The sequence below is a fragment of the Cetorhinus maximus genome, chromosome 34, assembly GCF_964194155.1.
Source record: "Cetorhinus maximus chromosome 34, sCetMax3.hap1.1, whole genome shotgun sequence".
NCBI classification, from domain to species: domain Eukaryota; kingdom Metazoa; phylum Chordata; class Chondrichthyes; order Lamniformes; family Cetorhinidae; genus Cetorhinus; species Cetorhinus maximus.
This window is the reverse complement of record NC_135912.1, coordinates 1,468,533-1,495,364: the sequence shown is the minus strand read 5'-3', so window position 1 is coordinate 1,495,364 and position 26,832 is coordinate 1,468,533. Positions and strand designations below refer to the sequence as shown.

Genomic DNA, 26,832 nt, shown 5'->3' with positions numbered 1-26,832 from the left:
AATAGAAACAATGGGCAGGGATACGGGGAAAAGGCAGGGCAATGGCACTAGGTCACAATGCTCATTCGGAGAGCTGGTGCTGACACGATGGGCCGAATGGCCTCCTTCTGCGCTGTAACATTTCTGTGATTGTGTGAAGCTGCATTTTCACTTTGTTATTTCTGATGTTGCAGGATAACCTAACGGTTGTGGTGGAAGACCTGCGCCTGTGCACGGTTAAGAGTGGTACAGACAGTGAGAGAAGATTCTGCTTTGAAGTAGTATCCCCCTCAAAGTGAGTGTGAATTGTTCTTCACAGACGATGCGGAGAAATGCTGTGGATATTATTCAGAAAGCTGACCAGACAAGGGCAGGCAGAGGATGGGGTTTTCAGCTGTGCCAGGCCAAGAATGCTCGTGGCCCCTCCACAGTTCCTTCATTTCCAGACTTGTTCCACCACAAAAAGCAAAAACAAATCATTTTTTAATATATATATTTTAAGGCCAGGATTTTGCCCTTGGCGGGGGCGAGAGGGAGCAGTCAGTAAACCAGCTACTGCCCACAATCGGGCTGAGACTGCGATTTTACGCTGGGTGGGCCAGTTAAGGCGTGAATCGGACGCTGCCTGTGTGGGTGTGGGTGGGGGTGGGGGAGGTGGGGGTGCGAGTAGGACAAGCGGGGAACCTCGCAAAAGCTCCCTGGGCCACAGAGCTGCCCTGAGGGAGATGCAGGTTTTTGAAAATTAAATATTAAGAATTTTAAAACGTTTAAAAAACACGCCCCCTTCACGGTGACTCTGTCACATGAGCAGGGACATGCCAAATAAGTGAAATGTCAAAATTTGTATTTAATTTTTAATAGCTGTCAGAAACCTCATCCCGCCCGTGGATGAGGCTCCCCAAAACTCCAAAGGCCTCTTGGCCTTTTCGCCTGCGAAAGGTTTAATTCGCTTAGATCTTCGATGGCCTCAACGGGCCTGTTAATTGTCGGCGGGCGCTCTGAAAAATCGTGCGGTATTTTACACCCATTCAGGTTCACGGGCCCGCCCGCCCGGCAAGCGATAAATCCTGGCCTGGGGGATTCGCGACAACGTGCGGCTCCCTGGGCTGCATTTTCCCAGATGGGTGACGCTCCTGACAGCGTCCTCAATTCCGGGTCAGGAACCCTGCCCAGGATGTGGCGGGACATCGGACCCCATCTTTCCGGAGGTGACCGATTTTAAGAAGCCCGTCTCGAAGACCCCCGCCCATTTTGGCGGAGTTGGGGGGGGTGCGGGGTGGAGTTATGGAAGCTGGGTTCCAAGGTCAGGAGGTCCCTTCAGCCTGGCCCTTGCTGAGGGCCACCCTTGCAGTGCGGGTTCTGCCAAAGGGACAGCAAGCGGGAGCATCATCGGCTCCAGGGAGGAGTGTCTAGCAGGAAGGAGCAGACAGCAAGAGGATTAGGGGAGCTACACGTCTCTACCAAATGGTAGCAATGGCCTGCCTTCTGCTTGGGGGATGCTCTGGAGCACCTGATTTAATGCTGGCGACTGAATAAAAAGCCTGAAGCTTGGACCTCTCGCTGTGATACCACCTCCGCTCAATGTCTGACAGAGTTGGGAGGGTTAGGGGAGAGGGGCCTGCGCACCATCAGATATCCAAGCCCACAATATTTGCTAAATTTGCCCCATTTTTGTGCCCTAATTGGCTATCTGCAGCTGCTGGGATCCCACCTCCCGGAAAAGCGCAGGAAAACATGCCTCGAAAAAGGGTCATACGGACTCGAAACATTAACTCTGTATCCCCCTCCACAGACGCTGCCAGACCTGCTGAGTTTTTCCAGCATTTTCTGTTTTTATTTCAGATTTCCAGCATCCGCAGTATTTTGCTTTCATGTTTATGTGGAACGTGCCTGACGCAAGTCAATTGTATTTTCCTCTGCACCCCACCCCCCGTCCATCCTCCGCCTCCAAAGCCACCTACGTAGGTCTGGGAAAATTCAGTGCAGTCTTATTTACAGAACAGATATTCAGCCCCTAATGCCAGCTCTTCCATTCAGTTAGATCATAATTGATCTGTCCTTCAACTCTGTTATGACACAGCAGTTGGTAAAGGCTGAGTTGTTTAAATCCCAGAGGGAAACTTGAACAACTGTCATAACCTATATTTTCAATTGGTAAGTTTGAGATGCAGCTCTGAATTCAGGAATAAGACCACCAAGCATCAAGAGGTTTATTTATATAAAACTAAATTAAATATTTATTAATTTAACAACAAATTAAACACATGTACATGTCTACAAATTACTACCATAATAACTTTTAAACAAATTCCCAAATTAATCACTCCCACATAAATCTTCACCTAGGCAATAATAACCTATAGACTGTAAACAGACACCAGGCAAAGCACATTTAACCTTACGAATTCAAAATGAGGTCCCTTGCAATTTGGTTCCTTTGCAGACACAGTTGTAGGTTTACAGGCTGGTTAGATCTTAAATGCCCCTGTCTCACACACACAAACTCCTTTCTGTTTATACCCAGCTTCCCCTTTGAATGTAAAATTTCCATCGTATTACTAGGCTTTTTAATTTTACCTCTCCTAACAATAATCCTTTCATTCCACCAATTTTAGTAATATAAACACATTGCTTGGTGTCCTCTAGCTAGGTGTAAGATTTCACCCATTCATTTGAATGGTTTATTCAACAAATGCAATTTTACACTCTATCTTCCCCTCCTTACGTTTATCTAATTAACATCTCAAACTACTATACATCAAAACACCCAGACTAGCTGGCTTTAATCCAATTAAGCCACATACAGACACATAGATAGACACACACCCTACTAGAAGTCCAATTTAAGAATAATTTCCGATAACATTATAGACATTAATATCTCTTCATGACAACTCCATTTAATCCCTCTAACTCTACAATCCCTCAAAACCCTTGCCCAACAAATATCTAGTCACCTTGGTCCAGTTTTTTCTTTAACAATCTTTTGAGGGGAAATATGCCAGATTGACATTAATGGGGAGGCGGTGGCCTAGTGGTATTGTCACTGGACTAGCATTCCAGAGACCCAGGGTAATGTTTGAACCCCACCACAGCAGATGGTGAAATTTTAATTCAATAAAAATCTGGAAATAAGAGTCTGACGATGACCATGAAACCATTGCCGATTGTCGTAAAAACCCATCTGGTTCACTAATGCCCTTTAGGGAGGGAAACCTGCCGTCCTTACCCGGTCTGGCCTACATGTGACTCCAGACCCACAGCAATGTGGTTGGCTCTTAAATGCTCTGTGAACAAGGGTAATTAGGGATGGGCAATAAATGCTGGCCTAGCCAGCGACGCCCACATCCCATGAGTGAATATTTTTAAAAATTGACCAGTCCTTTGAAAGGGCCTACTAGTCTGTCCTCCAAGTACCCCCTCATCCTTTCTCCATAACTTTGCACAAAAGTTAACTTTTTGAAATCCAATTATCCAATTCCCTTTTGAAATTTCATATTGGATCTGTTTCTGCCGCCCTTTCAGGCAGCGCCTTCCTGATCACAACAACTCGCTGTATAAAGCAAAACAAAAATCCTTTCCTCCCTCTCCTAATCGTTCCTTCCAGGTGAAGCAGCGCTTCACTTGCACCTCCTTCAGTTTAGTCTACTGTATTCGCTGCTCCCAATGTGGTCTCCTCTACGACTGGAGAGACTAGACGCAGACTGGGTGACTGCTTTGCAGAACACTTTTGCTCAGTCCGCAAGCGTGACCAGACCACCCTGTCGCTTGCCATTTTTCAATTCACCACCCTGCCCTCATGCCCACATGTCCGTCCTTGGCCTGCTGCAATGTTCCAGTGAAGCCCGACACTAACTAGAAGAACAGCACCTCATCTTCCAATTAGGCACTGCACAGCCTCCTGGACTTAACATTGAGTTCAACAGCTTCAGACCATGAAGCCTGTCCTCTATTCTTATTTCCCACCCACCTCCCCACCGCCCCCTCCCAAGGGCCAGTCTGTAACTTATTCTCATGTTTTACTTACAGAAAACCTGACCCTTTTTCTGTTATTAACACATTCTGCTATCTGACCTATGTGCCACTATTAACACCTGCTTTAGTCTTGAATACTATCATTGCCACTCCCTTTGTCTTGTGCCCATGACATCTATGTCATCTCTCCTGATCTCCCACCTATGCCTGGCCTTCGATCTTGCTTCCCCTGCTTCACCCCCTCTTAAGCAGTATAAAATCCATCTCATTTCTACCTCTCTCTAGCTGTGAAGAAGGGTCATGCGCACTCGAAACACTAACTCTGTTTCTCTCTCCACAGAGTTTGCCAGACCTGCTGAGTTTTTCCAGCACTTTCTGTTTTTATTCCTGATCTCCTCTCTGGTTCTTTTGCCAATTATTTTAAATCTGTGTCCTCTCGTTTTAAAACCTCCCCCCACAAGAGACATTTTCTCCTAACTCATTCTACCAAAATGCCACAGACTGTTGAAACACCACTATTAATCCCCCCCTTAACCTTTCCTGCTCTAAGGTGAATACTCTCAGTTTCCCTGGTGTCTCAAAAATAATTTAAGATAGTCAAAACCCCCTCACTAACCTGAATCTTTCACTATTGAACTCTTGCTGTGTACAGTAAGGAACAAATCCCTATAACCAGAGACGAAGAGGGATTGATGGTGGAAATTTTAAGAATGAGGGGTTTGAGAAACCAGACACCATCTGACACTTGCTGAGTGTCTAGGGACGGAACCTTGTGTCTGGTGATGTGATGGTTATATTATTGGACTAGTAATCTCGAAAATGTGACCTCAGAAGGTGGTTTAAGGAACTGAATTCATTTCAACTAATCTGGAAATAGAAGTCTGGTACCAGTAAAAGCGATCACAATTTGTCAAAAAACCCCCAACTGGGTTCACTCATGTCGTTCAGCTAGTGAGGCTCTCTTCCCAAAGTGAATACACTGCAACTGGAGGCTCAGGAGGGCAAGATTCACCTGACCTTCATCCCATGAAAGGGATCGATTCACCAGCGGATAGTACGATGTTTCCACACACACGTACACTAACTAAGCACTCGGATCAGAGCACATCCAGTTTGACATGTCGGACTGTTTACATTGTACTTGCAGTGGCCTGTGGCCATGATCCAGGTTCGGGAGGTTGATGCCTTTGTTCTGTTCCCCCGGCAGGAGCTGTATGCTACAGGCTGACTCGGAGAAACACCAGCAAAACTGGATCCTCGCGGTGCAGTCAAGCATTGCAACAGCCTTCAACGAGAGTCGAGAGGACAGCTACTCGGTACTGACAAACTCATCAAACCTCCACACGTGGTCTTAGTCATGTTACTGAGGCACAACATCTCATTGGGATAATGTTCCACACATACTGACTCTCACTGGGGTACGGGTCCCACACACACTGACTCTCACTGGGGTACGGGTCCCACACACACTGACTCTCACTGGGGGTACGGATTCCACACACGCTGACTCTCACTAGGGTACGGGTCCCACACACACTGACTCTCACTGGGGTACGGGTCCCACACACACACTGACTCTCACTGGGGTACGGGTCCCACACATACTGACTCTCACTGGGGTACGGGTCCCACACACACTGACTCTCACTGGGGTACGGGTCCCACACACACTGACTCTCACTGGGGTACGGGTCCCACACACGCTGACTCTCACTAGGGTACGGGTCCCACACATACTGACTCTCACTGGGGTACGGGTCCCACACACACTGACTCTCACTGGGGTACGGGTCCCACACACACTGACTCTCACTGGGGTACGGGTCCCACACACACTGACTCTCACTGGGGTACGGGTCCCACACACACTGACTCTCACTGGGGTACGGGTCCCACACATACTGACTCTCACTGGGGTACGGGTCCCACACATACTGACTTTCACTGGGGTACGGGTCCCACACACACTGACTCTCACTGGGGTACGGGTCCCACACACACTGACTCTCACTGGGGTACGGGTCCCACACACACACTGACTCTCACTGGGGTACGGGTCCCACACACGCTGACTCTCACTGGGGTACGGGTCCCACACACACTGACTCTCACTGGGGTAAGGGTCCCACACACACTGACTCTTACTGGGGTACGTGTCCCACACACGCTGACTCTCACTGGGGTACGGGTCCCACACACACTGACTCTCACTGGGGTACGGGTCCCACACACACTGACTCTCACTGGGGTACGGGTTCCACACACACTGACTCTCCCTGGGGTACGGGTCCCACACACACTGACTCTCACTGGGGTACGGGTCCCACACACACTGACTCTCACTGGGGTACGGGTCCCACACACACTGACTCTCACTGGGGTACGGGTCCCACACACACTGACTCTCACTGGGGTACGGGTCCCACACACACTGACTCTCACTGGGGTACGGGTCCCACACACACTGACTCTCACTGGGGTACGGGTCCCACACACACTGACTCTCACTGGGGTAAGGGTCCCCCTGGATACTACTGCCTCCTTGCCTTCTACACCTCACCAAAGTGGCTTTTCTTCATCCCTGACCCTGGAGACCTTTGTTAAAACATCATTGCAGCCTGCAGTCCTTCGCCGCCATGGCGAGTGTGACTGTCTGACATCACAGGGCCGTACAATCCCAGCCGGAATACCGGGAACAGGAACCCTCGCTGATCTTTACACTGCTCTAATCCAGGGTCACAGAGTTAGTTGTGGTTGCTGAATTGCCCCAACCCACCCCCTGTTTGCAATCAGAGACCAGACTGTGGATGGAGTCCAGTTTGTTTGAGTCACCACACAGTACGTTTGTCTTGGGAAACCTTAGCAAGAGCTAATTTAGTTTTCTGTCTGAGCCCTGAACCTGCTGAGCTAAGGGACTGCACCTTTACTTTTCACTGTTGCCTATATTTGTTTGAGTTCAGCTTGCTGTCGTTTCAGAAGTTGGAAAGGACTTCGTCTATGTCTACAGGATTCTTCGATATCCCCGATGAAGTGAGACCAGACAAGAAGCAGGGCCTGGAGCAGGTGCAGGGCATCTCCGGGAACGCTCACTGCTGTGATTGCAATGAAGCCCTGCCAGAATGGGCCAGCATCAACCTCGGCATCACCCTCTGCATAGAATGTTCCGGAATCCACAGGTAACAGGCAAGGGAGGGGCCGCAGCAGTCCACTGACCCAAATTAACACTGGCGCAGTCCCTGGATATGCCTTTTGATGGTAACGCTGAAGTACTGAACAGAGGACAGTCTATAGGTATTAATTATATCGACCTCCAGAAGGCATTTGATAAAGTTCCACATAAGAGACTGTTGATTAAGGCGAAGTTGTAATTGAAAGAAAATTATTGATGAGGCTGTGAAATTGGCTGTGCAGCAGGAGATGGAGAGTAGTGACATTGGGCAGGTCTTCAAATTATCAGAATGTGACTTGTGTTGTCCAGCAAGTATCTGCATTGGGCCCTCATTACTGACTGAACTGATGGATGGCAAAGAACATCTCCAAATTTGTCGATGATGTGAGGACCCGTGGTTTTGTGACAGAAACACAGGAATAGGAGGCCATTCAGCCCCTTAAACCTGCTCTGCTATTTCATTAGATCATGGTTGATCTGTATCTTAACTCCATCCAGCTACTCTGGTTTTATAACAAAAATCCTCAATCTCAGCGTTGACATTTTAACTTGGCCTCCAGTCTCAGCAGCTTTTTTTTTATAGGGGAGAGAGTTCCAGATTTCCACTCTCCCTTGTGTTAAGAGGTTCTTCCTGACATCACCCCAGACCAGCCTACCCCTCATTTTACGCCAGCATCCTCTTGTTCTGGCCTGCCCTTGTTCTACAATTATCAGTCCTGGTGGATGAGGATGCAAACAGCTGGGATTAAGGAACAGTGATGGACGGTGTAAGGAATATCGCGGACCCTCAGTTATTTGCTTCAATTCCCCTTGTTGCTGAGTCCCAGTGATTCACATTCTCCAGTTTGTCAGATATTTACTCTCCTGAGTTTTAGTATTAATTCGATGCTGGGAACTCAGAACTTTGAGCTGATTTCTGGGAACAAGCCACAAATCTGAGTGTCAGGAGTCAGTCTGAGCACTGACTGTTATGACCGATGAAGCGGAGTTATTTAAAAATCCCAGAGGGAAAATTTAAACAACTGTCATAACCTATAATTTTATGTGTTATGTTTGAGGTGCGACTCTAAACTCAGGAATCAGACCACCAGTTCTCGAGGCTTTACAATAAACTAATTGACACATTTTATTAATTTACACAGGTTAAAATATATATACACATGGCTACAAATTACTACTATCATAACTTCTCCCAAACTAATCTCCATTAAGACTACAGCAACCCATAGACTTAACCAGACACCAGACAAAGTATTTTCACCTTACGAATTCAAGATGAGGTTCCTTTCACTTTGGTTGCTGTGGAGACAGTTGGAGGTTACAGCTGCCTTTTGATCTCTCATTGCCTCTGCCCTGCACTCCCGAAAACTACTGAATTTATACCTACCAGCCCCATTCAATATTAATTCTCATTGTATCAACAATCTCTGAACTAAACCTCTCTAACAATAAAGCCCTTTCATTGTACCAATTTTATTAATAATATAAACATTTTGCTTGGTATCTGCTAGCTAGGTGTCCATTTTCACCCCACTTATTGAATGCTCTATTCAAAAAATGCAAATGCACGCTATCTCTCTTACATATCAAAACTAGTACCCATCAAAGCACCCAGACACGCTGGCTTTAATCCAATTAAGACACACCCACAGACTAAACCTCTATTTTAAAAGAAATATTGTTTCCAATAATATTATATACATTAATTGCTTCATGACACTGGCCATCAGGGATCTATCCTGACAGTTAATTGATGGACAGGGCCCGGGGAGTGACCCTTGGGATTGACCATGAGGATATGATGACCGAGTGTGAATGGTGAGCAGGGGAGAGCTAACTCTGGTCCCTTTATTTCTGACAGGAGTCTAGGTGTCCATTTTTCCAAAGTCCGATCACTGACTCTTGATTCCTGGGAGCCTGAACTGTTGAAGGTGAGAACTGTGGGACTTCCTGCATATTGTATTCCCCCTACACTCTCTCCTTTCCTTTCCCTCTCTCCCTTTCCCTTTCCCGCTCTCCCTTTCCCTTTCCCGCTCTCCCTTTCCCTTTCCCGCTCTCCCTTTCCCTTTCCCGCTCTCCCTTTCCCCTTTTCCTTTCATCTCACTGAACCTTTATCCCCCCCACCATCCTTTTGCCCCCTCCCTCCCTCCCCTCATCATTTCCCCTTCTCTCTCTCTCCTCTCACTCTCTTTTCCCCCTTTCGCTCCCTCTTCCACTTTCCCCTGCCCTCTCTCTCTCTCCCCTTACCCCCTCTCCCTCTTTCACTGTTTCCCTTTCTCTCTCTCCATCTATCCCCTTCTCTGTCTTTCTCCCTTTTCTTATTACTCTCTGCCCCTTCCCTGTATGTGTCTCTTTCTCCCCTTTCCCTGTCTCTCCCCTTTCCCTCTCACTATTTACCCCTCTCTCTCTCTCTCCCCCCTATTTTCCCATTCTCCCTTTCCCCCCTTTCCCCTTCACTTCTCATTCCACCACACCCCACCCCACCCCACCCCCACCTTGGCTTTTCCCCTTCCTCTGGCTCTCCCCCCTCAGCCTAGCTCTCCCCCCTCCACCCCGGTCCTTCCCAGCTCTATGCCCTTCACTCTCCCCACTTGAGCCCGGCTCTCCCCATTTCCCTCGGCCTCACCTCCCCACTCCCCTCCAGTCCTCCCCCACCACCACAGAACTACCCCTTTCCCCCCATCGTTCTCCCCCTTTTCTCTCACCCTTCCCCATCCCCCATCCCCCTTCCCACCCACTGGGTCTCCCCTCAATCTCTGTACATTCATTGACCATCTCTCTCTCTCTCTCTCCTCACTCCCCTTGCCTGCTTGACTTTCCCTCTCACTCTCTGTCACTCCTCTCACTCTCTGTCACTCCTCTCACTCTCTGTCATCCTCTCACTCTCTGTCACTCCTCTCACTCTCTGTCACTCCTCTCACTCTCTGTCACTCCTCTCACTCTCTGTCACTCCTCTCACTCTCTGTCACTCCTCTCACTCTCTGTCATCCTCTCACTCTCTGTCATCCTCTCACTCTCTGTCACTCCTCTCACTCTCTGTCACTCCTCTCACTCTCTGTCACTCCTCTCACTCTCTGTCACTCCTTTCACTCTCTGTCACTCCTCTCACTCTCTGTCACTCCTCTCACTCTCTGTCACTCCTCTCACTCTCTGTCACTCCTCTCACTCTCTGTCACTCCTCTCACTCTCTGTCACTCCTCTCACTTGTACTCTTTCTCTCAAACAGCTGATGTGTGAATTGGGAAATTCCACCATTAATGGAATCTACGAAGCTCGAATCGAAGAGATGACAGTGAAAAAGCCTCACCCCGGATCCCCTCGGTAAGGATTTACCAGCGTTGGGGGGGCAGGGTTGGTGGGGAGGGGGTGTTAACATCCTCCTTAACATTGTGGAGTTGCTGCTTTACTTCCATTCTGAAAGCTGAAATGTACGCGGCACGGTAAAAGACGGCCTCTTCTCCTTACACAGACAAGAGAAGGAAGCTTGGATTCGGGCCAAGTACGTGGAGAAGAAATTTATTCACAAACTTCCAGAAAGTGGCATCAAACTCCGTCAGTGCAGCTTGAGGCGAAATCAGCTCACAAACACCATGGAGAAAACCCAGAAACCAGAAAAACCACCAAAACCTTTCCTGAAGCCAAGAGGGAAAACCTTGTCCTCCAGCCCAGGTAAGAGCAGAACTTCCTTTGACTAAACACCACTGACCCCAGGTCACTCGTATTTGCTGTGTAAAAACATCCTTCCTCACATCTTCCCCCAACTCAGTATCTCTACCCCAAAACCTTAAACCTGGGCCTTGTATCATCAGCTAAAGGGAACAGATTTTCTTTCACTACCAGCTATAAAGTTGTGATGATGGTTCTCCCTCAACCTCCTTTGCCCCAAGGAGAACAATCCCAGTTTCGCCAACCTAGTCATGTAATTAAAAGCCTTCGTCGCTGGAACCATCCTGGTAAATCTCCTCCGCACCCTCTCAAGGACCCTCACATCCTTCCCAAAGTGTGGTGGCCAGAACTGGACACAATACTCTAGTTGGGGCCTGACCAGAGCTTTAGAAAAAGTTCAGCGTAACCTCCCTGCTCTTGCACTCAATACCTCTATTCGTGAAGCCCAAGATCCCATCCGCTTTGCTAGCCACTCTCTTAATATGTCCTGCCACCTTCAATGCAGATGAACCCCCAGGTCCCTCTGTCCCTGCACACTCTTTAGAACTGTCCTTTTTTGTCTATGTTGCCTCCCCATCTCCCTCCTGCCAAACTATATCACCTCTTGCTTCCCTGTATTAAACTCCAGCTGCCTCTTGTCTACCCGTCTACTAGCCCATGTCCTGTTGCCATGGATTGATATTGTCCTCGCTGTTTGCCACGCCTCCAAATTTGGTATCATCATCATATCTGGAAATTTGACTCCGTATTCTGATATTCAAGTGATCTACCAATATCAAAAAAGCAATGATCCTCGCGCTGAGTCTTGGGAACACCATTATCTACCAGCCTCCAGTCTGAAAAAACATCCATTTACTACAACTCACTGTCTTCTGTCCTTCATCCAATTTTTTTCATCCAAGCTTACCCTAACTTGATTCCGTGAGCCTCAATGTTGCCAGTCTTTCATGTGGTACTTTGTCAAATGCTTTCTTAAAATCCATATGGACAATGTACGCTGCATCCCCGGCATGTCTGAATAATCTAGTTGTATTTTTTGAGGAGGTCACGACCATGGGGCTTAAGGAGTGTCGATGAATATTATTTCTATCAATTCCAGGAGGAATTGATGGGATTCCACACAAGAGATTGTGGCATGGGTTGATAATTGGTTGGGAGGTAGTAGGGATAAAGGGAATGTATCCTGATTGGGGGGATGTGACACGTGGTATTCAGGCAGAGATCTGTACTGGAAACTCAGATATTCACTATTTTTATCATTTGGATCAAGGAACAGAGAGATATATATATCAAATTTGATCCGATGTTAGGAGGCACATTAGGTTTTGGGGATGGGTGCAGGAAGCTACAAAGTTACACAGACTAAGGCCAGCAGCAGGAATCATGGCGGGCAGGTGGGGGAGCAGGATTTGGCGGGCGGGGGAACAGGATTTGGCGGGCGAGGGAGCAGGATTTGGCGGGCGGGGGAGCAGGATTTGGCGGGCGAGGGAGCAGGATTTGGCGGGCGGGGGAGCAGGATTTGGCGGATGGGAGAGCAGGATTTGGCGGATGGGAGAGCAGGATTTGGCGGGCGGGGGAGCAGGATTTGGCGGGCGAGGGAGCAGGATTTGGCGGGCGGGGGAGCAGTATTTGGCGGGCGGGGGAGCAGGATTTGGCGGGCGGGGGAGCAGGATTTGGCGGGCGGGGGAGCAGGATTTGGCGGGCGGGGGAGCAGGATTTGGCGGGCGGGGGAGCAGGATTTGGCGGGCGGGGGAGCAGGATTTGGCGGGTGGGGGGAGCATAATTTGGCGGGTGGGGGAGCATAATTTGGCGGACGGGGGAGCAGGATTTGGCGGGCGGGGAGCAGGATTTGGCAGGCAGGGGAGCAGGATTTGGCGGGCGGGGGAGCAGGATTTGGCGGGCGGGGGGAGCAGGATTTGGCGGGCGGCTAAAAAATCACTTTCCTGAAGGCGGGCTATTAGTTTGCAATCTTGTTTTCCTGACCTTCGTGGGGTGGGGGTGGGGGTGGAGTATGTCAGGAACCCCACTTGCATCAGGTGAATGCTCACTAAAAGCCCAACATCCTGAAATCTTGCTCCCCCTTCCAAATTAAGCTCCCCGCCGGCAGGAATTTCGAATGTCCTGCTTCACGGCCGTGCCTAAGGGGGCATGCGCCTGGCGAGGGAGACTCCTCCCTGGGCTTTCAGGCCAGCGGGCACTGCTTTTGCCTTCCTTTCACGCCATCACTGAGAGGTAGCGGCTGCGCCGAGGCTGGGGCACAGGGGAGGGGGGGGTGAGGCCGAGCCAGGACTGGCGGGGGAGTGGGAGTTGGGGGGGCGGAGGGGGTGCCCAGGAGCAGAGTGGAAGAGTGGACGGCTGCCTGCTGTTCAAACGTGGCACCCGGGCGATGGGGCCTATGAGGGGACAGCGGGCAGGCCTCTTCCTGCCCCTGTCCCCCCCCAAACCCCGCCACAAAATTCGAGGTGCTCCTCGCGGCTGCATAGTTAATGAGTTAAACAGCCGGATCCTTCACTCCGACTTCCGCTTCCGCCTCTGGACTGAGATTCCCGAATGGTAAACCCCACCCTAAGAGAATGGGTATGATGATGGCAGACGGAGCTCAACGTGGGGAATTCATCCAATTTTTGATCCAAGAAAGGCAAATCAAAATGTCCATGGGTGCGAGACTGGGAGCAAAGGGTCTTTGGGGCCAGTGCCTCCTTTTTTTTTTGATTTGGTGTCAGTTTGGCTTTGTCCCCGACGCCCCCCCCCGGGCTGTTGTGTCGATGCTGTGTAAGCTGTGCCATTGCAATCCCGGATGCGGTTCTCGCTGACGCACATTCCCTCTTTCTCGTGTTTCCTGTTTACAGATGTGAACAACAAAGGAACCCCAGGCGCTGGGAGCAATGAGGACCTGCGAGACCTCCACCCGGGAGCCCTCCTGTACCGGGCCGCCGCACTCCAGAGCCTCCCGGTCATGGCTGATGCATTGGCGCACGGGGCCGACGTCAACTGGGTGAACGCATCGGATGAGAATAAAACTCCACTCATCCAGGCCGTGACTCCGGTAAAGACAGAATTCATTACTCTTCATCTGAGGGAACATTGTCCCAACCCACCCACATAGAAAGATTAACCCACTCAGTACTGCAGCTCTTGGGTTTATGGAGCTTTTACTAGGCCTTGGATAAAGGGTGGCTTTAGAAACCTTTGTAGTTCAGCCAACTTGACTATTTCCTGACAATGAATACATTGGCATCACCTGACATTCCCCATTGTTGAAGCAACACGGGCTTGAAGCCTGTAAATAACAGCCTGGGACTGGGGAAGGGTATAAGAGCATTAGAACATAAGTAATAGGAGCAGGGGGAGGCCATTCAGCCCTTTGAGCCCACTCCGGCATTCAATGAGATCATGCCTGATCTTCCACGTTTTCCTGCACTATTCCTGTATCCCTTGATGTTTTTAATATGTAGAAATCTATCGATCTCAGTCTTGAACATACTCAATGACTGAGCCTCCATTGTCCTCTGGGGTAGAGGATTCCAAACATTCACCACTCTGAGTGAAGAAATTCCTCCTCATCTCAATCCTAAATGACCTGCTCCTTATTCTGAGACTGTGTCCCCTGGTTCTAGATACACAACACCCCCCCACCAGAAAAAATAACCTTCCTGCATCTACCCTGTCGAGCCCTGAATGAGATCACCTCTCATTCTTCTCAACTCCAGAGAATAAAGGTCCAGTCTATTTAATCTTTCCTCACAGGACAATCCCTCCACCCCAGGAATTAGTTTGGTGAACCTTGGTTGCACTCCCTCTGAGGCAAGTATATCTTTCCTGAGATAAGGGGCCCAAAACATGAGCACAATATTCCAGGTGCGGTCTCACCAAGGCTCTATATAATTGCAGTAAGACATCTTTACTCCTGTACTCCAATCCTCTTGTAAAGGCCAACATACCGTTTGCCTTGTTAATTGCTTGCTGTAGCTGCATGTTAGCTGTCAGTGACACATGAACAAGGACACGCAGGTCCCTCTGAAATTCAACACTTTCTCATTTAAGAAATACTCTGTATTTCTGTTTCTCCTGCCAGATTTTTTTGCCCACTCGCTTAGCCTCTCCAAATCCCCTTGGATCATCGTTGCATCCTCCTCACATCTCACACTTCCTCTAGTTTTGTTTCACCTGCAAACGTGGAAATAATACATTTAATCCCCTCAATTCCAGATCGTTGATATAGTTTATAGTTTGTGAATAGCTGGGCCCAAGCACTGATCCTACGTCGCATCAGTGTCCCAGACAGAAACCTTACAGGTATTCAGCCCCTCAGGTCTATGGTAGCTCTTTACCAGAGAAAGAACTTGCATTTATATAATGCCTAATTAATTAATTAATATAATAATTAATTAATATATCCACGGGAGATCCCAAAACACTTCACAGCTCGTGCGTTCATTTTGAAGTGGTCACTGTTGCAATGGAGAGGATCTGGGAACCAATTTGCACACAGCAAGCTCCCCCAAACGCCAATGAGATAAATGCCTAGTTAGTCTGTTTCTGGTAGTGGTGTTTAAGGACTGATGTTGACCAGGACATCAGTGATCTCCTTCCGAACCCACTCCATGAGTGCTCTGTCCAAAGGCAGGTCCTTGGCTCATAGTCAGCCCGTGCTTTGGAGCTGTTTTCTTGGCAGTGGTGGTTTGTCATTGCCCTTCGACTGTCAGGGGCAGGGTGAGCAGGCAAGCCCCAAGTCTGGCTCAGCCGGAAGAGGAATTGAACCCACGCTGTTGGTGTTATTCTGAACCGCGCTCTAGCCAATTGGGTGAACCAGCCCCCCAGCTTCTCCCAGTAGGTGTGATTTTTAGCATCGATTTGATAGGGGCAGGCGAGGCCTTGGTTTTACTGTCTCATCCAAAAGATGGCACCTCCGCCAGTGCGGTAATCCCTCAGTCCCAGGCAGGAGTGCCAGGCTGGATTGTGCGCTCGAGTGTCTGATGTGTCTGACCCCACCTCCCCCGCCAACCTTTTGACAACGGAGGTGAAAGGGCAACCCCCTGAGCCACAGCCTAAACAAGGACAATCCAAAACTAACCCCACTGCCCCACACCCCCCTCACCCCCCCATCGCCCTGTATCCCCCCACCAGCATTTTGAAACCTTTATCTTAATATTCCTGTTTTGGGGGAGATAAAAGTGTGGTGGCGTTTGCCTCAATACGAAATGTGATTTACATCATTGGGAACCTGCTGAATGGGAGCGTTCCATTATTCCATTGGGATCGCTGCAATGGGAGGGAATGGATCCAATGGGATGACACAAGGACAAGATTCCCTGGAACGCGAACCTCTGCTGATTTACTTGAGATGAAAGTTGGGCAGGTTGTATGTCATGTGGGCGATCGGTTCAGACAGATGATTGGCCCAGAGTGAAGCCAGTGGATTGGCTGTAGTGGCAGGGACTGGGCATGCTCCATGAAGATCCTGCTCCTCAATGTCGTTGAGAACAATGACTCCGCTGGCAGATAACTGGACTAAACATTGATTCTTTTGCTCCCTCTTTGCCTCCTCTTCTCCTCCGCCCCGCACACGACATGGTTCTCCCAGGGTTCGCTGGTGGCCTGTGAGTTCCTGCTACAGAATGGAGCCAACGTCAACCAGAAGGACATCCACAGCCGGGGCCCGCTCCACCACGCCACCATCCACGGGCACACCGGGTAAGGCGGGCATGGCACCAGGTGCCCCTAACGCTGAAAAATTAACTGTATCCCGGATGTGAGAGCGCAAACTATTTAACTCATTCAAAAAGGAAACACACCCATTCCCAAATCAGAGGCGTGTAAGGGGATTGATCAGGATTCACTCGCTCTTTTCTGGCATTCTCCATCCCTTTGTTCAAAAAATTCTGCTGAGAGTTTGTGCCAGATTTTACCCCCGTAGAGGCAGAGTGAATCTCCCTCTACACTGTCCCCATCAAACACTCCCAGGACAGGTGCAGCACGGGGTTAGATACAGAGTGAATCTCCCTCTACACCGTTCCCATCAAACACTCCCAAAAAAGGTACAGCACGGGGTTAGATACAGAGTAAAGCTCCCTCTACACTGTCCCCATCAAACACTCCCAGGACAGGTACAGCACGGGGTTAGATACAGAGTAAAGCTCCCTCTACACTGTCCCCATCAAACACTCCCAGGACAGGTACAGCACGGGGTGAGATACAGAGTAAAGCTCCCTCTACACTGTCCCCATCAAACACTCCCAGGGCAGGTACAGCACAGGGTTAGATACAGAGTAAATCTCCCTCTACACTGTCCCCATCAAACACTCCCAGGACAGGTACAGCACGGGGTTAGATACAGAGTAAATCTCCCTCTACACTGTCCCCATCAAACACCCTGTTGTGGTCACTTTGACAAACGGACCACAGGACTCTCAGGTACAGGTCATGATCGTTTATTTGAGCAATTGCAAGGGGAGAACCATCTCAATGCAGCTTGAGATAGCACTCTGCTAAATTACAAATGTTTAACATATTTATACATTATTGGTCACATACAAGAGCAGTTTCCAAATTGCGATCTTGTCAACATATAGGTTTACATTAAACAGACATCTCGTAACAGGTACATGCATCATATGTCCCTATTTTTCACCCAGGCAGAGTCCTTCCATCCTACCTAAGCTGGGACCATCTGTTCTTCCCCTATCTGTTGAAGAGCACACTTAATCTTAGCTGTTTTTGCCAATGCTCTGACTGGAGTCCGGATCCCAAGGCCTTTCTGTTGTTTTCAGGCCCTAAGGATGTACAAGGTTCATCTGGTAACCTTGAACTGCCAATGTGCTTGGAAATTTTATGCAATTCATTCCCTTTCAATAAGTTCTTACTGTACCCCTATACTCTTACTTACTTTCTTCCCCCTAACACACTCCCAGAGCAGGTACAGCACGGGGTTAAATACAGAGTAAAGCTGCCTCTACACCGTCCCCATCAAACACTCCCAGGACAGGTACAGCACGGGGTTAGATACAGAGTAAAGCTCCCTCTACACCGTCCCCATCAAACAACCCCAGGACAGGTACAGCACGGGGTTAGATACAGAGTAAAGCTCCCTCTACACCGTCCCCATCAAACACTCCCAGGACAGGTACAGCATGGGGTTAGATACAGAGTAAAGCTCCCTCTACACTGTCCCCATCAAACACTCCCAGGACAGGTACAGCACGGGGTTAAATACAGAGTAAAGCTGCCTCTACACTGTCCCCATCAAACACTCCCAGGACAGGTACAGCACGGGGTTAGATACAGAGTAAAGCTGCCTCTACACTGTCCCCATCAAACACTCCCAGGACAGGTACAGCACGGGGTTAGATACAGAGTAAAGCTCCCTCTACACTATCCCTGTCAAACACTCCCACCAGAATAAATAGTTTCTCTCCGGCTGAACTATGAAATTATTCAATTGCCTTCAGCTCCTCAATTACATCATATTTAATAGTCTGTGCTCAGGTTAATGCGGACAGTGGGCTGGGTTTCACACGACTGGTTACAGCACGAACCACCCCACCTGAACATGGGAGAGGCTGCTTGTCAGTCTCCTGGCAGCTGAAGAACCTGCCTCCAGGAATATGGAGGGTGGATTGAGCTAAGGTGGGGTTGTCAGCAGCAGGAATGTCAAATTGACAAATGGGCCAATTGACACCCATTCGCCCTGAGCTATTTAGCGGCGCCGCAGAGACTTCTGGGAGCCACCTTCACTGTGGGATTGACACATTGCCCATCACAGCCTCTTGGGCTTGGCAGCAGCCTCCCCGCGGGGGGAGAGGGGGCTGGTTATATTGGGGCCCCTCGTCCTCCCGGGGGGGGGTTTTATTGGGGGTCCCTCGTTATCAGAAGGGGACCCAGCATCGGGAAGGTAGGGCAAGCCACCGAGAGGCAACCCCACCCCAGCCTTTGCCTCCAGTCCCCCTCCCCCACTCTCCCACCACCCCCACCCCGGGGAAGAACCCCCCTCTCAGTGACTCCTGTCCTAATATCTCCAGCGTGACTCACTGTGTTGGTGACCCTCCTGCGGGGTTGGTACAACCAACAGGCAAACTGGGCAGTCACCTAAAGCGGCAAAACTTGGGGGGGTTTTCCCATTTATGAAGCAACGTAAATAAACCAACAGGCATCAGTCAGTCTAGACCTACTCAAATACATCCACATACACTCACGTACATTCGGAGTTCCGTGTATTTACAACACAGCTTTTCCCAACCATTTGTACGTTTCTCATTCGACTTATGTGACCGTTTGACTAATTTGGACATCTTCATGACTATTTCAAAACTGCAAGTCAGTAAATAATATCAAGTCATTAAGAAGGTAAATGGAATTTTGGCCTGTATTGCTAGGGGGTTGGAGTTTAAAAATAGGGAAGTCTTGTTACGACTGTACAGGGTGTCGGTGAGGCTTCACCTGGAGTACTGTGTACAGTTTTGGTCCCTGTATTTAAGAAAGGACATACTGGCATTGGAGGCAGTGCAAAAAAGATTCACTAGGCTGATTCCTGGGACGAAGGGGTTGACTTATCAAGAACGGCTAAACAGGTTAGGCCTTTATTCATTAGAGTTTAGAAGAATGAGGGGTGATCTTATTGAAATGTACAAGATTCTGAGGGGGCCCTGACAGGGTAGATGTTGAGAAGATGTTTCCATTAGAGGGGGAATCTCGAACTAGGGGAGATCGTTACAGAATAAGGGGACACTCGTTTAAAACTGAGATGCGAAGGAATTTCTTCTCTCAGAGGGTAGTGAATGTCTGGAATTCTCCACCCCAGAGAGTTGTGGAGGCTAGATCACTGAAAGTATTTAAAGAGGAGGTAGATCGATTTTTGAAATGTCGGGGAGTTGAGGGCTGTGAGGAGCTGGCATGAAAGAGGAGTTGAGGCCTGGGGCAGATCAGCCATGATCTTATTGAATGGCAGGGCAGGCTTGAGGGGCCGAATGGCCTCCTCCTGCTCCTATTTCTTATGTAATTTAATCCAGCTCATTCTATGGCCGTGATTATTAATTGTGTAAATTGTGCATTAAACCACGCAATAACAGTTGCAGGATTACATCATGTTAGCCACATTACACACTGTAAAACACATTTCTTCCAGTGCTTACACTGCAAAAAATGTGGAACAATGGGAACGTACAACCCGTGTCATAATATTCTCCTTTATCATGTAAAAGAAATCTGTAATTATTCATGCTGAATTTTTGTTCATACTAATGTACAATATTCATTTTTGAGAGTTGATTTTGGCAGGGGGTGGGGTTCAGGTCGCTAAGGTTGAAGGTTCACCCAGGCTGCCTCATGCTGTTGCACCAGCCCCGAGCTCCTGTGCTATATAAATGCAAGTGGCTGTCTGGGTACAAACGGGTTGTCTGTCTACCTGCTCCCTGTTCTCAATGCACAACTCCGCTCACTCAGAGCTTAACCAGTGCTCAAACTTCATTAACAACACTGCCTGGGTGCTAGTCGATTGGAGATAATGCATGACTAACTAATCCTTCAGTGTCACCGCTGACAATTTATTAATCTGGCTTTTTTCGAACGAGCTCCGTTTGTTATCATCTGTGATTTATTGCAGCCTGGTATGCCTGTTCTTAAAGCGGGGAGCGAGTCAAACTGCAGTGGACGAGAACGGCAAAAATCCGATTACAATTGCCATCGACACCGCCAACGCCGACATCGTCACACTGTGAGTGCCGAGAGGCTTCTGGGTATCTTTCCGATCCTCCATTCCCTACCCCTCTCCCCGGTCTCCCCCCCACCCAACCAACTCCCATCCCCCACCCCCCCAAAGGCTAGACAGATCCCCATCGCCTCCCGGTGCTTCACCCTTTGTGTCTGCACTCGAGCAGTGAATGTTGACCGGATAATTGGTTGCGGAGAGTTGAGGTCCAGACCTGAGACACTCAGGAATTTCAGGTCACAGACCATGGAAAAGCATATGAGGTCAGGGAAAGCATATAAGTGGGAAATTTGGGGTTTTTTTAATGAAGCTACAGCCAGAATCTAGAATGTTTTTCTGTCCTAATGAATGAAATGGGTTGGGCTGTTCTGAAGAACTCTCTAAACTCTCAAACAAGCTAACATACAAGTTCAGCAGGAAATAGGGAAGGCAAATGGAATGTTGGCCTTTATTTCAAAGGGAATGAAGTACGAAAATAGGGAAGTCTTGCTAAAACTATACAAGGCACTAGTTAGACCACACCTAGAATACTGTGAACAGTTTTGGTCCCCTTATCTAAGGAAAGATATACTGGCATTGGAGGCAGTCCAAAGAAGGTTCACTAGGTTGATCCCGGGTATGGAGGGATTTTCTTATGAGGAGAGATTGAGTAGGTTGGGCCTGTACTCATTGGAGTTTAGAAGAATGAGAGGCGACCTTAATGAAACATATAAGATTCTTAGGGGGCTTGACAGGGTAGATGCTGAGAGGTGGTTTCCCCTTGTGGGAGAGTCTAGGACCAGAGGGCATAATCTCAGAGTAAGGGGTCTCCCATTTAAGACAGAGATGAGGAGGAATTTCTTCTCTCAGAGGGTAGTCAATCTGTGGAATTCTTTACTGCAGAGGGGGTTAGGGGCTGGGTTGTTAAGTATATTCAAGGCTGAGATAGACAGATTTTTAATCAGTAAAGGAATCAAGGGTTATGGGGAAAAGGCAGGAAAGTGGAGTTGAGGATTATCAGATCAGCCATGATCTCACTGAATGGCGGAGCAGACTCGATGGGCCGAATGGCCTACTTCTGCTCCTACATCTTATGGTCTTATGCACAATGACTGAAAGCCAGAATCCCTGGCTGACTTTTCCTCCTGTGATCTGGGTAGTGGGACGGTCCTAAGATCCTTTACAACACTTGATGTATCACGTCATCCAAACTCAACTAGGGCAGCACAGACCTGAGAATCGGACGTGTGGTATTCCTGCTCCCTGTTTAGTGACACAGAAGGCGCTGCCTCTTTACAGATTCAACCCACAGAGGAGCCAGTGATCTGGTGGAGGTGGGGAGGATTCTCAGACCCGTTCCCCCGATTCAGTGATCACTTCCCCCAGAGGCCTGGCCTGGAAGGGCCGGATCCAGTTGTCAGGGACATTTCCCAGGGCAAAGCGGGACTGGTATCGATTATTGAGCAGCTGGAGATGGGGGGCGTAGCGGGGTAGGGTGGGGTACCTATTCTCCTCGCCCAGCCTCACCCATTCCGACCTCATAAGCAGCTCCGGAAAGTTCCCTCCTTCACTCACCGTCTCCGGCCCGGAGAAGTGGCCAGCGGGGAGGTAGGTGCACAGGGAGAAGAGAGGGAGGCCGTTTGGCATCTTAGTACCTGGCGTCCCCTCATACCCCACCAGTTAACCGAAACCTATCAATCTCGGACTTAAGGCTGACAAGTCAATATTCCACCGATGGCCATTAGCGGACAGTTCCAAACCTCCACCATAAGACCATTAAACCATAAGACGTAGCAGCAGAAGTAGGCCATTCAGCCCATCGAGTCTGCTCCACCATTCAGTGAGATCATGGCTGACCTGATAATCCTCAACTCCACTTTCCTGCCTTTTCCCAATATTGACTCCCTTACTGATTAAAAATCTGTCTATCTCGGCCTTGAATATACTGAATGGCCCCCAGCCCCTACCCCACTCTGCGGTAAAGAATTCCACAGATTCCCGACACCAGCCTTTGTGTGAAGTGGTTTCGAAAGAGTAAGCTTTGAGTTTTGAGGGTGTGGTTGGAGGCGGGGTGTGTGTGGGGGGGTGGAGGGAGGGTGATTGCGGAGGGAGGATGAGAGCGGGGTACGTGGCGATCGGAGGAGGAGGGTGGTCACAGAGGGTGAAGGAAGGCATCGGACCAACATCATTCCGCAGAGCCCAGGGCTGGAGCCCTGCAGCTCCCTCTGGACACAGCAAAGCTTATCTTAGATAGTCCACATTTCCCATTCGTTCCATCTCCTGATCTGAGGCTTCACCGTGTGGAGGGTCCTGTCAAACTCAACAAGACCCTGTGAACGTAATGGCAACTTTCGAAAGGGAGTTGGCTACATTTTTTCAGATGGGGCGTTAAACCTAAGACATCCTCCCTCCCAGGTGGATGTGAAAGATCCCACCAGGGTTGGAAGACAAGCGAGTGGGGGAGAGGTGGGGGGAGTGAGTCTTCCCCAATATTAATCCCCCCAACCAGAACAGAATTCCTGAGATTGTGAAAGGGGGTAGGCGGAGTCTTCTGGCCCCGCCCATCGCTGGGATTTTCCTGGAAAGTCATTGGCCGGGGCCGGAAAGCCCCAGTCGCTATATAAATGCAATAGGCTCTTCTTTAACTTGAGCGGCATCAATCGGGGGCTATGAGGAGAAAGGCCGGGCGGGGGGGAGAGGGTCTAACTGGGCGTTGGCGCAATGGACCGGATCAGCTGTTCCTTTACCGTACGGTTTTGGGATTCCACGAGAGGGAGGGCCACAGGATAGACCCACCAGCCCTAACGCCGCTGATCTACACATTGAATCCACAGGCTGCGGCTGGCGAAGATGAACGAGGAGATGCGAGAAGCAGAGGGAGTCTTCGGCCAAGCGGGTGAGTACCCTTGTGCCCGGTGCTGTGTGCCATCTATTAAATTAAGGGGGAACGTTAATAAGGATTGTCAAACCCCCATCAGGTTGATGCAGTCTGGTCGCCAACGTTCCTTAGGCTGGGATTTACAAATTCCGGGGGAAATAATCCAACGGGATTGAGCCCTTTCCCTGGGGTCAGGCAGCATGGAGAATCGCTCAGGCATGCTCCTTACGCGCACTGCCCTCTGACCTCTGGTTCACCGCTTGCCATTGCGATGCAGCTGAGTGAGAGAGGTTGCTGTCAAGTGTTTTTTAGTGTCCTTCCACTTCCCCCCACGCACACACGGGCATCGTTTATGCGTTAGCCTGGACAGCGAGAGTCAGTGGAGGGCACAACAGCTAAACTCAGTCCAGCCGCCCCGCCACTACCCCAGGTCTGCCCCAGGTCTGCCCCAGGTCTGCCCCAGGTCTCCCCCAGGTCTCCCCCAGGTCTCCATGCACACTTAGCCACAGGAGGCTTTGATCTGGTCCCCCAAATCGAAAGTTTAAGCTGGTTTCAACTCCTGACCCAGCCCAGGCGTGTTGTAGGTGACTGAAGCCAATTAGCTAACTTGGCACATGCCTGTGAGGGCACGCCTGTAGTACATGCCTGTGAGCACATGCCTGTTGTACACACCTGTGAGCACACGCCTGTTGTACACACCTGTGAGCACACGCCTGTAGTACACACCTGTGAGCACACACCTGTAGTAAACACCTGTGAGCACACGCCTGTAGTACACACCTGTGAGCACACACCTGTAGTACACACCTGTAGTACACACCTGTGGTACACACCTGTAGTACACACCTGTGAGCACACGCCTGTAGTACATGCCTATGAGCACACGCCTGTAGCACACGCCTCTGAGCACACACCTGTGAGCACACACTTGTAGTACATGCCTGTGAGCACATGCCTGTGAGCACACACTTGTAGTACATGCCTGTGAGCACATGCCTGTAGTACACACTTGTGAGCACACACCTGTAGTACACACCTGTAGTACACACCTGTGGTACACACCTGTAGTACACACCTGTGAGCACACGCCTGTTGTACACACCTGTGAGCACACGCCTGTAGTACACACCTGTGAGCACACACCTGTAGTAAACACCTGTGAGCACACGCCTGTAGTACACACCTGTGAGCACACACCTGTAGTACACACCTGTAGTACACACCTGTGGTACACACCTGTAGTACACACCTGTGAGCACATGCCTGTAGTACACGCCTATGAGCACACGCCTGTAGCACACGCCTCTGAGCACACACCTGTGAGCACACACTTGTAGTACATGCCTGTGAGCACATGCCTGTGAGCACACACTTGTAGTACATGCCTGTGAGCACATGCCTGTAGTACACACTTGTGAGCACACACCTGTAGTACATGCCTGTTGTACAAGCATGTGAGCACACACCTGTAGAACACACCTGTGAGCACACGTCTGTAGTACACGTCTGTAGTACACGCCTGTGAGCACACACCTGTGAGGACACACCTATAGTACATGCCTGTGAGCACATGCCTGTAGTACGCACCCGTGAGCACATGCCTCTGAGCACACGCCTGTGAGCACACACTTGTAGTACATGCCTGTGAGCACACGCCTGTAAACACACACCTGTAGTACACACTTGTAGCACACACTTGTAGTATATGCCTGTGAGCACATGCCTGTAAGCACACACCTGTAGTACACACTTGTAGTACACACCTGTTGTATGTGCATGTGAGCACACGCCTGTAGTACACCCTGTAGCACACACCTGTGAGCACATGCCTGTGAGCACATGCCTGTGAGCACACACCTGTAGTACATGCCTGTAGTGCATGCCTGTGAGTACATGCCTGTAGTACACGCCTGTGAGTACACGCCTGTGAGTACACGCCTGTGAGCACACGCCTGTAGTACACACCTGTAGTACATGCCTGTAGTACACACCTGTATACACGCCTGTGAACACAAAGAACAGGGGATTTGCTCGCCAAGCCTCCAGCTATCTGCGAAGTGTTCCTGACTATACCTGATGCTGAGGGCTGTGGGTCAGTGGGTTTCAGCCTGTACCCTTTCTGATCCTGGGATATCCTTTCTCTTCCTTTTGCTTCTCCCTCCAGGTGACGAGACGTACAACGACATTTTCCGAGATTTCTCGCACATGGCCTCAAACAACCCCGAGAAACTAAAACGCAAGAGCCACGAACTCCGGACCTCAACGCTTTAAACGTCCCCGTCCGGCAGTCACCCAGGACGGCCATACGTGGCCCTTATCAGGTGCAACGCCCCCCACCCTCCACCCTTGCCCTCGCTCCCCCTCCCCCCCTCCCCCCTCCCCACCACCCCAAACCAAACCATACAGCACAGAGAGCAAAAAAAACAAGAAAGATTGTTCCCCCTGCCATTGGTGTCCTTGTGATTGTCCTGATGAGTGCAAATCAAAAAACTTTGACAGAATGTCTTTTACCAGCGACGCTGGAGGAAGATTATCCGGCTGAAGTAGGTGAATCATTATAAACAGTTCAACGTCACAGAGAGGAGCCCAGGACCCTCTCCGGGAACCTGGGGGAGCGTCTGCCCATCCCCCTCAAATCACCTCACCGCGACTCCCCCGATCTCCAAACTCTGGAATCCCACATTCCCGTCCTCGGTCTTCCTACCTTCTGACACAGCCCCGGAGCATCCCAGGGCGAGGTTGGCAATTCAATCCTCGCTAACGTTAATCGCCAAAGCCACAAATCCAAACGGATCTTGGATTCGGAATGAAGGCGGGCGCGATTTTCTACCCTTCCCTTCCCCCACGCACAGGGCTGCGGCTGCCGAACTCATTCCTGCCAACGTAGAATCCGTAAGATTCAAAACATAAGCTTCAGGATTCCAGAGAAATGTGTCGGGAATTTGAGGCAAAATTTGCAATTGTGATATAGTTCACTTTGAAAGATTTTTTTTTTTAAATTTAAGAGACGTTAGTTTTTATTGATATATTTAATATAAAGCAGAGCTTTGCTTGAGGCTTTGGAAAAAAAAAAATAAACCTTCTTTTAAAAGAAAGGAGCAGTTTACAGGTTATTTTGTGGAAAATTTCTGTGGTTACCTCGGCAACCAGTCAGGATGGGGAGCCTTTAACTCCGCAGGTTTCCCATCAGCGGCATTTTGGACGCTGCTAAACTGAAGGCCAGAGAGACTCTGCGATCCACAGGGCTCAGACCAAATGTGTTGCAGCCTCAGCTGTCGCTGGCCCGAGTGCCTCTCGGTTAGAGATGGAAAAAGTACATCAGTCAGGGCCCCTGCTTCTGATCACAACCCAGCGGTTTTCTACTGCAAGTGACTGAACACTTATAGTTTACATACAGAGTGAATCTCCCTCTACACTGTCCCCATCAAACACTCCCAGGACAGGTACAGCACGGGGTTAGATACAGAGTGAATCTCCCTCTAC

General features: G+C 49.7%; 1 protein-coding gene across 1 annotated transcript in view; it reads left to right on the top strand.

The window, feature by feature from the left end:
- Window positions 1–26,832, top strand: part of LOC144671740 (arf-GAP with coiled-coil, ANK repeat and PH domain-containing protein 2-like) — an 82,871-nt gene extending 56,039 nt beyond the window's left edge. Inside the window, exons 12-22 of the mRNA XM_078533750.1 lie at window positions 174–274; window positions 5,162–5,270; window positions 6,931–7,130; window positions 8,985–9,054; window positions 10,350–10,444; window positions 10,593–10,792; window positions 13,639–13,835; window positions 16,374–16,483; window positions 20,388–20,498; window positions 23,306–23,367; window positions 25,514–26,832. Coding sequence (XP_078389876.1) covers window positions 174–274; window positions 5,162–5,270; window positions 6,931–7,130; window positions 8,985–9,054; window positions 10,350–10,444; window positions 10,593–10,792; window positions 13,639–13,835; window positions 16,374–16,483; window positions 20,388–20,498; window positions 23,306–23,367; window positions 25,514–25,620 — 1,362 coding nt within the window. The 3' untranslated portion in view covers window positions 25,621–26,832. The remainder of the gene's footprint in view (window positions 1–173; window positions 275–5,161; window positions 5,271–6,930; window positions 7,131–8,984; window positions 9,055–10,349; window positions 10,445–10,592; window positions 10,793–13,638; window positions 13,836–16,373; window positions 16,484–20,387; window positions 20,499–23,305; window positions 23,368–25,513) is intronic.